General features: G+C 39.6%; 1 protein-coding gene across 5 annotated transcripts in view; it reads left to right on the forward strand.

Annotated features, from left to right (window-relative positions):
* The window catches only part of LOC144595217 (spermatogenesis-associated protein 13-like), a 98,420-nt gene that overhangs the window by 71,060 nt on the left and 14,830 nt on the right, over positions 1–12,530 (forward strand). For all 5 annotated transcript variants that reach the window (XM_078402423.1, XM_078402422.1, XM_078402420.1 and 2 more), the window contains 4 exons: positions 3,070–3,206; positions 5,337–5,516; positions 5,745–5,936; positions 7,260–7,439. In XM_078402423.1, the coding sequence (XP_078258549.1) occupies positions 3,070–3,206; positions 5,337–5,516; positions 5,745–5,936; positions 7,260–7,439 (689 nt within the window). The remainder of the gene's footprint in view (positions 1–3,069; positions 3,207–5,336; positions 5,517–5,744; positions 5,937–7,259; positions 7,440–12,530) is intronic.

The following is a 12,530-nucleotide window of genomic DNA, read 5'->3' on the forward strand; positions in this document are numbered from 1 at the left end:
CATTCAGCCCTTCGAGCCAGCACCGCCATTCAATGCGATCATGGCTGATCACTCTCAATCAGTACCCCGTTCCTGCCTTCTCCCCATACCCCCTCACTCCGCTATCCTTAAGAGCTCTATCCAGCTCTCTCTTGAAAGCATCCAACGAACTGGCCTCCACTGCCTTCTGAGGCAGAGAGTTCCACACCTTCACCACTCTCTGACTGACAAAGTTCTTCCTCATCTCCGTTCTAAATGGCCTACCCCTTATTCTTAAACTGTGGCCCCTTGTTCTGGACTCCCCCAACATCGGGAACATGTTTCCTGCCTCTAATGTGTCCAATCCCCTAATTATCTTATATGTTTCAATAAGATCCCCCCTCATCCTTCTAAATTCCAGTGTATACAAGCCTAATTGCTCCAGCCTTTCAACATACGACAGTCCCGCCATTCCGGGAATTAACCTAGTGAACCTACGCTGCAAGAATATCCTTCCTCAAATTTGGAGACCAAAACTGCACACAGTACTCCAGGTGCGGTCTCACCAGGGCCCGGTACAACTGTAGAAGGACCTCTTTGCTCCTATACTCAACTCCTCGTTACGAAGGCCAACATTCCATTTGCTTTCTTCACTGCCTGCTGTACCTGCATGCTTCCTTTCAGTGACTGATGCACTAGGACACCCAGATCTCGTTGAACATCCCCTCTTCCTAACTTGACACCATTCAGATAATAATCTGCCTTTCTATTCTTACTTCCAAAGTGAATAACCTCACACTTATCTACATTAAACTGCATCTGCCATGTATCCGCCCACTCACACAACCTGTCCAAGTCACCCTGCAGCCTTATTGCATCTTCCTCACAATTCACACTACCCCCCAGCTTAGTATCATCTGCAAATTTGCTAAAGGTACTTTTAATCCCTTCATCTAAGTCATTAATGTATATCGTAAATAGCTGGGGTCCCAGCACCGAACCTTGCGGTACCCCACTGGTCACTGCCTGCCATTCCGAAAGGGACCCATTTATCCCCACTCTTTGCTTTCTGTCTGTCAACCAATTTTCTATCCATGTCAGTACCCTACCCCCAATACCATGTGCTCTAATTTTGCCCACTAATCTCCTATGTGGGACCTTGTCGAAGGCTTTCTGAAAGTCGAGGTACACCACATCCACCGACTCTCCCCTGTCAATTTTCCTAGTTACATCCTCAAAAAATTCCAGTAGATTTGTCAAGCATGATTTCCCCTTCGTAAATCCATGCTGACTCGGAATGATCCTGTTACTGCTATCCAAATGCTCAGCAATTTCGTCTTTTATAATTGACTCCAGCAACTTCCCCACCACTGATGTCAGACTAACTGGTCTATAATTACCCGTTTTCTCTCTCCCTCCTTTCTTAAAAAGTGGGATAACATTTGCTATCCTCCAATCCACAGGAACTGATCCTGAATCTATAGAACATTACCCACATTTGCCTTGACTATTTTTTTCCTCTTCACGTACCTAAAAAAACTTTTGCTATCCTCCTTTATATTATTGGCTAGTTTACCCTCGTACCTCATCTTTTCTCCCCGTATTGCCTTTTTAGTTAACTTTTGTTGCTCTTTAAAAGAGTCCCAATCCTCTGTCTTCCCACTCTTCTTTGCTACGTTATACTTCCTCTCCTTAATTTTTATGCTGTCCTTGACTTCCCTCGTCAGCCACAGGTGTCTCTTACTCCCCTTAGAGTCTTTCCGTCTCTTTGGGATAAATTGATCCTGCAACCTCTGCATTATTCCCAGGAATACCTGCCATTGCTGTTCTACCGTCTTCCCTGCTAGGGCCTCCTTCCAGTCAATTTTGGCCAGCTCCTGCCTCATGCCTCTGTAATCCCCTTTGCTATACTGCAATACCGACACTTCCGATTTTCCCTTCTGCCTTTCCATTTGCAGAGTAAAACTTATCATGTTGTGATCACTGCCTCCTAATGGCTCTTTTACCTCTAGTCCCCTTATCAGATCAGGATCATTACACAACACTAAATCCAGAATTGCCTTCTCCCTGGTAGGCTCCAGTACAAGCTGTTCTAAGAATCCATCTCGAAGGCACTCTACAAACACTCTTTCCTGGGGTCCATTTCCAACCTGATTTTCCCAGTCTACCGGCAGGTTGAAATCTCCCATAACCACCGTAGCATTACATTTGTGACACGCCAATTTTATCTCCTGATTCAACTTGCACCCTATGGATATCTCAATAATAGGCTATATCAGTTATACAACTTATGTTTGCATATAAATTAAACTGCACTGTGATCCTACAATTAAGAAACTTTGCAACGTCACCTACATTTTTACTTGCCTACTCAGAAAATCTGACAATGTGACATTATGCATCACTGTATAGGCCACATTAAAAGAAAAATAATTGTCTTATTTAATGCCATTCACAAGGCAAGCCAAACAATCTCATGGCCATGAAATGCTGTGTGGAATAGTTACTATTATGTTATTAAAATGCTGCAAATGCTGCATCTCAGAATACAATTAATTGTATTTGCTCTATAATTTGCGCTTTATGGATTTTTTTTCCCCTGAAAGTAAATTTATTTTTAGTTTTTGGTGGTGACAACATTGAAATTTCCTCTAACAGAATGCTGAAGATGAGTATTTAGGGATTTTCATTTTTCTGTACAATATGGATGATAATAAGTAGTTCACGGTGGGTCATTAAATCTTACGTTTAACACCAATCTTCACAATGAATTTGTAAGGAACTGCTGAAGTTAGAATCTCGGGTAAAGCAAAAAGGGCTGAAGTTACTCGGCAAGGCAGCTAGCATCTGTGGAGTTTGAAGAAGAATCCTGACCCAAAATGTCACGTATCCATACCTTCCAAGGATGCTGCCTGATCTACTGAGTTATTCCAGCAGTTTGTGTTTTACTTCACAATCTTTTGATTGCCATTCTCAATGGAACTGGTTCCGATTTAAATTTTCCATGGTCAAAATGTTTACACAACATGCAGTTATTAATTAAGATGCAGCATAGATTATATGAAAGGTTCAAATGTGAAATGTCTTAAACATTGTATGTTTCCCTTTTAGTATCTGCAGATGGAGCTACAGAGATTTCTGCTTTGGTTGATGACAATGGCAGTGAGGAGGATTTAGCATATGGGGAATTAAGTCAAGCAAATCCCAGATACCTTCAACCTGGTGGAGAACAACTTGCTGTAAATGAGGTGAAGTATTATTATGGGATAACATGTATTTTGCCTCAGTTAAATGCTTAAATGAATTAATTTTGACGAAGAGCCATTTATCTGAAGTAGGGTCTCGATCCGAAACGACACCTATTTCTTTTCTCCAGAGATGTTGCTTGACCCACTGAGTTACTCCACCATTTTGTGTCTACGGTGTAAATCAGCAATTCCCTCCTACACATTTATCTGAAATGCTAGCTTTGTTTCTCTCACTACAGAGGCTGCCTGACTTGCTGAGTATTTGCAGTACATTTTTTTATTTCAGATTTCCTTTCATCTGCAGTTATTTGCATTTCAATATGTGAATTACTTCGTAGGAACATAATTCAACCTTTTCTGTTAGATTATTTGCAAAGGGAGTTAATGAAAGTGGATTTCTTTTGCGCATTCCCTGTCTGTGCTGTTGTTCAAAATATGACACCAGTTTTATAACATCACTGCCATGAGCATTATTTCATCATTGAGGAGTGAAGGGGATTCAGGAAATGGAAGGAAGAAAGTGAGGTGTGGATACAAAGAAAAATTCTCCCAGCGAACAATTGTGCTTTATCATGATGTGCGCGGAATCTAATTATTCTGTTGGACTGGGGTCAAAAAGCAGTTAGTCACTGATTGGCTGGATATGAATCAAAACTAATTCACTTACGCATTTAACCGAGGCAAAAATACATGTCATCTCCTAATAATACTAGGTGTCAATTTTGCCTTGGTAAAGAGAATGATTGAATTGAATCTTTGTTTAACGTGGGTTTTGATACCTATTGGTAGTTCATGCATAACATTAAGATCTCGGGCTACTCCATCCCTCATTCCCTCTTGGGTATTTAATAAATACCTATAAATCTATATCCGTATAAAATTGTGGCATAACCCCCCTATTTTGTTTTCAATTCCCCGATGATCAAAGAATTCATGTTGTTCATTTCTGAATTGTTTGCTGTACCTCCACCTAGTTTAGTCTAGAGTTTAGTTTGGAGATACAGCAGGGAAACAGGCACTTTGGCCCACTGAGACCGTGCTGACCAGCGATCCCCGTACATTAGCACTATCCTACACACTAGGGACAATTTACAATTTTTATCAAAGCCAATTAACCGCAAAACCTGTGTGTCTTTGGAGGGTGGGTGGAAATTGAAGCATCTGGAGAAAAGCCAAGGAGAATGTGCTTTTTACTTTTTTTCCCAAAATGGACAATTTAACATTTTCTCACATTACATTTCATTTGCTGGATCTTTGACAACTCATTTAACCCATCTATATCTCCTAGTAGCCTCCTTATTTCCACTTCACAACCAGCTTACTTTTGTCATCAGTCGGTTTACCAACATGCTTTTGATACCTTCCTCCAAGTTGTAAATTGTAAAATCCTGGGGCACCAACACCATTCTTCATGGCACACTGCTCATTTCCAATTTTCCTTTATATGCCCTATCATGTAGCATTATCGAATATATGATGCTCATAACATAAGGTGAAATGTGTTTGGACTCTTTCAGCATTTTAATTATATAATATTTTTAAACTGAATATCCTCTGTTTCACTGATAGCATCACCACAGATATCTTTGTTAAAAATGTCAGTTTATTTTATCTTAGGTAATAATATAGAATGGGCAGTAATGGCTTCATCACACACTGAAGCTAAGATTTCACTGTGTGCTTATATTTCCTCTTATTGTGAAGTTAAGATATGATTACAAGTTCGTTCAGATAGGTGTAAATGGCACCTGAATGTTCTTTTGTGAAATACATTTTATTTGGCAATTTTGTTTGTGCTCTCTGCTGTTCCAGAGATACCAGGGATCATCCAGTATCTGGGGCTTGTAACCATTTTATTTGTGTAAGTCGTTGCAGCGAATATTAGCAGGCTATTTTATGAAGTCAATGAAGTGGAGACATTTCACCCTTTATTAAACCAACACAATGGGTTGCCCACCCTTAATAATTCTTGGCTTCTAATTACTTCTGTACACACTTTGTGATATCAGTTTAGTTTAGTTTATTGTCAAGTGTACCGAGGTACAGTGAAAAGCTTTTGTTGCATGCTAACCAATATTTTACATGCATTCACCAAAGATATTGTAAACTGAAACTTGTTTCTTTCTATAGTTGATAAGTGATGGCCACATTGTATGTGCAGAGGCGCTCTGGGATCATGTCACCATGGATGATCAGGAGCTTGGATTCAAAGCCGGAGAAGTCATCCAAGTACTTGATGCCTCCAACAAGGAATGGTGGTGGGGCATGATTGATGATAAAGAAGCCTGGTTTCCTGCCAGTTTTGTTCGAGTATGTTTTTTTCATATGAAATTTGAGAAGTATGATAATAGTTTATCTTCCTCATGAATGAGGATTAATTTTTATTTGCTCCATACAGAAATAAAAACTGTTGTGTTTGTACAAGTTACAGTTACATCTAAATCAGCATCCTACTTAGTAGACATGAAAGCCTTTCCAACCTGTCTGTATGTTTCCACACAAGACAGATTTCTTGGATTTAATTTTATACCTTTTTAGCTACGGGTGAACCAGGAGGATGCCAGAGGTGAATCCACTGGAAAGTCTCCGGATGAACGGTTGGATACTCACTGCAGTAAACGTCGCCTTCACAAAAGCGCTGAAAACAAAGAGCAGATGCGAACTAATGTAATCAAGGAGATCATGAATACTGAACAGGTCTACATTAAGCATCTGAAAGACATCTGTGAGGTACTGCAAAAGATGCAGATCTGAAATTGGAGGAAATCTTATTTTATTTCATAATGACATCCTTGTAGATTTATGTTCTGAAATACAGTGCAATTTGGCTTAACATGACAAGCAAGTTCATTTTCAAAGACTTATGATTGTTGCGAACATGTCATCCATTTAATGAATTTCTCCTTAATCTGCTCAATACATTTTAAGGGTGAGATCTTTTACCGTTATCTTCATGACAACTTCTGTATCCAAGAGTCTCCCACTCGTTCAGTGGACCAGTTCTTCTATTTGGAGAATCGTTGTTCCAACATGACCTGTCTGGTTTCTTCGGCCTGTTCATTGTGATTTGCTGTCATAATGTCAGCCAACTTTAATTTTGTCTTCTCAACTCATTCACTCTTACCTTTCCTCCAAATTTGCAACATTGTATTCTTTTATATTCAATCTTAACATAATCAGTTTTTTTGATAGGGATGCTATTTTTTAATTTTTCCCCTCCTGAGAAAAAAGGTTCTGACTGTCTCTCATAATATTAAATACTTCTAACAGGTTTCCTGAAACCTCCAGTGTTCCAGAGAAAATAATCTGTCTCTCCAACCTTTCCCTGTAGCTAATCCCCCCTAATTCAGGAATCATTCTGGTAAACCTCCTCTGCGCCCTTTTCAAAACCTCCACATTCTTTCTGTCGTGGAACGACCAGAATTGCATGCGATACTCCAAATACGGCTTAACCAAAGTCCGAAAACCTGCATCATGACTTCCTGACTTATACTCAATGTTCAGATCTATGAAAGCAAGCATACCATGTGCCTTCTTTACCACTTTATCTACTTGTGTGGCCACTTTCAAGAAGTTGTGGACTTGAACCACAAGATCCCTTTGTACACCAATGCTGTTAAGGATCATGCCATTAATTGTGTATTTTCCCTTTACAGATAACCTCCCAAAGTGCGACCTCTCGTACTTGCTTAGAATTAAACTCCATCTGCCATTTCTGCAGCTGATCTATATCCCGCTGTATACTTTGACAGTCTTCCTCACAGTCTGCGACCCCAGCAATCTTGATGTCATTTGCAAACTTACCAATTAACCTGTCTACATTTACATCCAAGTCATTTATTTAACAAACAGCAGAGGTCCCAACACAGATTCCTGTGGAACTGCACTGTTCACAGACCTCTAGCCTGAATATTGTCCTTTCACCACAACCCTCTCTTTTCTACCAGTCAGCCTTTAAAGGAATGTGCAAGACCATTTTTAATTACTATTTTCATCTTATTTCATCAATATTACATGTAATATGCTTAACAAAATAACATCTTTGCTTTTCAGGGATATATTCGTCAATGTCGCAAACATACAGGGATGTTTGCTGAAGCACAGTTGAGTACCATTTTTGGGAACATTGAAGAGATTTACAAATTCCAAAGGAAATTTCTAAAGGACTTGGAGAAACAATTCAATAAAAATGAACCTCATCTGAGTGAAATAGGATCCTGTTTCCTTCGACACGTATGTTAAATGCATGACTGCAATTTAATGTTTATAATCTAGGTTTGATTCCGTTGTGAATGAAATTTTGTTTTTCAAAGATGAGTCTCTGGAATCATCATCAGATCGCTTGCATTGTAATATGCCTGATCGAGGTTTGCTTCCTGAATTAAGACAACTTTCTACTTTATGAAAACATAAATCAGTTAGAAAATATAAATCACTTCATCCTCCAAATTCAGATATCAGCTATTCAACTAATGTCCGGTTACAATTTGATCAAGTACCCATAATTTAACAACATGGACGGCACGGTTGCACAGCGGCGGATTTGCTGCCTTACAGCGCCAGAGACCTGGGTTCGATCTTGACTATGGGTGTTGTCTGTACGGATTTTGTACATTCTTTCGTAACCCCGTGGATTTTCTCCAGGAAGTCTGGTTTCCTCCCACATTCCAAAGATATACAGGTTTGTAGGTTAGTTGGCTTCGGTAAGAATTGTAAATTGTCCCTAGTGTGTAGGATAGTCCTAGTGTACTATCAGGGATCAGCGCGGGCTCAGAAGGGCCTGTTTCTGTGCAGTATCTCTAAAGTAAACTAAAAGTGGACACTACTTCATAATACCTGAACCGTAACCTCCTTTGGTCTGTTTCAGATTTTGAGGTATGTGTCTTTTTTTATTCTAGATTCTTCCTTAGTTTCAGCACCAGCATCACTCCCCATCCTCCGCTCCCTTCCCAAAAATATTGGATCTGGTATTTCCTGTTTTCCTGAGGATACCTTTTTTTTCTTGTTCAAAACAAAATTCAGGATGTGGGGATTTATTGTCCACCCTAATTGCCCATGATCTGAATGTCTCGGGAGGCTATTAGGTTTAGGTTTAGGTTTATTATTGTCATGTGTACCGAGATACAGTGAAAAGTTTCGTTTTGCATGCTATCCACTCACGTCAGATAATACTATACATAAATACTATCAAGCTAAACTGAAGTACAATAAATAGAGCAAAAGGGAAGATACAATGTGCAGAATATAATTCTCAGCATTGTAGCACATCATTTCCACAGACAGTCAATGCCCACAATAGGGTAGAGATGAATCGGACAATACCCTAGCAAGGAAAGGGCTGTTCTGAAGGCTGAAAACAGAGGGAAATAAGCTGTCTTGTGCTGCGAGCTTTCAAGCTTCTGTACCTTTTGCAGGATAGGAGCAGGGAACGAGGGAATGAATGGGGTGGGACAAGTCTTTGATTATGAAGGCTGCTTTTCCAAGACAGTGTGAAGTGTAGATCTTGTGTGAAGTCTAGTCTGGGCTATATCTGGGAAATGTTGGGCATTGTGTTCCCAAACCAAGCTGTAATGAAACCCGACCATATGCCTTCTTCAGTCTGAAGAAGGGTCTCGACCCGAAACGTCACCCATTCCTTCTCTCCTGAGATGCTGCCTGACCTGCTGAGTTACTCCAGCATTTTGTGAATAAATGCATTCTATGGTGCATCTCTAAAAGTTTGTAAGTGTCATTGGAGACATGCCGATTTTCCTCAGACTCCTAAGAAAGTGGAGATGTTGGTGTGGTTTCTTGGGTGTTGCATTCCAAAAGGCATTTAAGAGTCAAGCGCATTTATGGGTCTGGAGTGACGGACTGACTCTGAATGGCATTATGTGACCTGTGAAGAATCCATGTGATCTAGCTGGACTTTTTTACAACAATCTGGTGCTGTTTTTTTTAATTACAGATTATTAACTGAATTTAAATTCTACAGTTGCCAAGGTGAGATTTGAACTCGTCCATGTATTGTTATTTGTGGCATTAAGATTACTTTTCTGGTAGTTTTATTACTTTGCCACTACCATTCCCTCATAATAATATCCAGATAAACTTTCTGACGTGTGCTAATTTATAAATTAAATTGGAGATGAGGAGGAATTTATTTAGCCACAGTGTGGTGAATCTGTGGAATTTATTGCCACAGATGGTTGTGGAGGCCGTCATTGGGTATTTTTAAAGCAGAGATTGGTAAGTAAGGGTGTGAAAGATTACAGGATAAAGGCAGGAAAATGGGGCTGAGAGGGAAAATTGATCAGCCAATGGGCCAAAAGACGTAATTCTGTTCCTATGTCTTATGATCTGATTTTTTTTCTGCCTCAACATCAAAAATTGAATTATGTAAGGTTGAGGTTTAGAGCAATTAATGGATTTTTTAAACTAAAATTGTATGTAATATATAGTTTGTCACAGCGATGACTCTTCTGTATTTATAGGTTTAAGCTATAATTGTTTTTGGTATAAATTGACAGGATAGAAGGTTGTCTGAATTCCTGAAGCCAAGCTTGGTTCAGATAAATTAATGCACAGGCAATCTGGTGATGAAACTAGAGACATCTCTCGGGGGGGAAAAAATAAACTAATTCTTCAAACTACGTCTCCAATGTCTCTGATGGGATTCCATCTTTAGAGCTGCATCCCCTGTGAAGATTTAGTTAATACAAACTGGTTATTCATCAGAATTTATTTATCAGTGGAGATTACTAATTAACCTCCGGAGTTTCATTTTGTGCTTCAGTAGCTCGTAAAAATAAGCAGCAGCAATGCCGATTGCTGTTCTAGCACAAAGAACACTTCAGCTGCTAGCTTAATATTAAATAAATGCACAGTCATGAACCTTGGAGGCCAGCCTCTCATGTGAAAGTACAGGCAAAAATATGAGCACAAAACCTTCCCTTTGTGACGATTCTATTTCCCTTCTGTTGTGGGCAGGATAGGTAGGCGATTTGTCACTGATCTCTATCTACCCATGCGTATCCTTATGGTGCACATCTGTTTATTTGCTCAGTAGAGAGTATGAGTTGAGCCCAAAGCCGTACCCATTTCCAAATGACTTGACATAGATAAAACATAGAGCAGTGCAGAACAGTAACAAGGCTCTTCGGCCCACAATGTCAGGACCAACTTCTATCAGCCTGCACATATTTCATATCCCTCTATTCCCTGCATATCCATGTGCCTTTCCAAAAGTCTCTTAAATGCCACTACCGTATTTATCTCCACCACTACCCTGCCAAGCACATCCAGGCACCTGTTTAAAAATAAACAACTTGCACATCTCTTTAAACTGTTTCCCTCCCACTTTAGAGCTATGCCCTCTAGTATTTGAAGTACTAGTAGATGGAAGAATTAGAGTCTTACAGCATGGATACAGGCCCTTCGGCACAACTTGTCCATGCTGACCAAGATGTCCCATCTAAGCTAGTCCCATTTTGCCTGTGTTTGAGCCATATCGCTCTAAACCTTTCCAATCCATGTACCTAATTCTTGTATCAGTTTAATACACTCAGTGTTCAAATCAAAATCATGGTAATTAATGTTGAATATATCAGCAAGAAATGAAAAATCAAGAAAAAACCTGCCGACGCTGAAAGTCTCAAATAAAAATGGAAAATGCTGGAAATGAACAGGTACATGGAGGGTTTAGTTCAGTTTAATTTAGAGATACAGCATAGAAACAGGCCCTTCAGCCCACCAAGTCAACGCCAACCATGGACCACCTGTACACTAGTTTTATGTTATCCCACTTTTTGCATCCTACACACAAGGGACAGTTTATAGAAGCCAATTAACCTACAGCTTGTACATCTTTGGAAAATAATCTAAATTGTGGGCGACACAGTGACACAGCTGGTAGAGCTGTCGCCCACAATTTAGATTATTTTTTCTTTTATTTCTTTTCCATAGATATACCGAATCTAACCTGATCTAAAAAATCACAAACACAAAATTAATCTCCCACTCCTGTGTTTCTACTTGCCCAACTTTATTCCATAAAACTAAATATAGAATTGCACTTCGTTTAGGACGTGATAAACACTATCTTGAAGGTTTTCCAGAAAGCAATTTAATATTTCCACTTCCTTGGTGCCCTAAATACTGCCTGTACCCCAGCCAATAACATCATTGAAATCCCTCTTTACTAATGTTCTTGTGCATTTCAGTTGTTACAAATTTGCCTTCATATCTTCTCGATCTTCTTTGGACTATTTGGAGCTGTGTGGTATATTTCCAACAGTTCGATTGCCCCTAATTCTTTAGTTCAACTCTTTCAGCTTTTAACCAGTACTGCCACCCTCCCGAATTTTTTAAAAAATCACGTTCTGTAAGCAACAAACCCCATTAACCAGAAATATTGGATCAACTGTCCTGCTCCTCTTGTACATTCATCATCTGTAAAACTGAAATTACATTAAAAATCAGAGAGTTGTTAAAATGTGGAAACATTTCAATTTCTACTCAAAATAATATGACATTTACTAACAAATTTCCTTTATAGACCTGGATATATTTTGGTTCAACATTTGACAACTTCGATTTGTAATTTATTTGTTAAACAGAAATCCAAGATTTCCAGTGAAGTGATACATGAATAGAAGTTGTCTTTTTAATAGTAACAAAAAACAAAGTGCTGGAGGAACTCGGCGTGTCGGGTAGCATATGCGGAGACAGAAGGATGGTAAACATTTAGTGTTGCACCAGGGATTGGGAGTATAGTGGGCAGATAGCCAGTATAAAGAGTGAGGTAGGAGCTGGCAGATGACAGGTGGGACCAGGGTGAAGAGAGAGATGATAGAAAGATGGCACCATGGGTAGAGGTTCAAGGTGGATTTGATAGATAGCGACTGATATGTAGAGACAGATAAGGAGAGAGGAAACATAAGAGCCAATGTAGCCAGGCTTTCCTTTTGGGGAGGTGGGGGGGAAGGGAAACAAACATATCCCCTCCCTATGTAAGCTTCAAAGCTTCCTCTGTCGCCCTGTTGTGCAAACTACAAACTACACCACCTGGTTCCACAATTATCTATTTTTAGTTCAAAAAACTTGCAACAGTAACAATTAATTCCCACACTGTTGCTTCAGTTATTCCCAAGGACCTTCATCTCTCAGATACATGCTACCTTTAGCAGCCACATCCACTCTCAGGTTCCATATAGATAACACAAAGTGCTGGAATAACTCAGCAAGTCAGGTAGCAACCTTAGAGAACATGGACAGGTGATGTTTTAGGTTGAGACTCTTCTTCTGTCATATTTTCCTGATGCTGCCTGACCCGCTGAGTTACTC

Source organism: Rhinoraja longicauda, chromosome 7 (assembly GCF_053455715.1).
Source record: "Rhinoraja longicauda isolate Sanriku21f chromosome 7, sRhiLon1.1, whole genome shotgun sequence".
In the NCBI taxonomy this organism is placed as follows: Eukaryota; Metazoa; Chordata; class Chondrichthyes; order Rajiformes; family Arhynchobatidae; genus Rhinoraja; species Rhinoraja longicauda.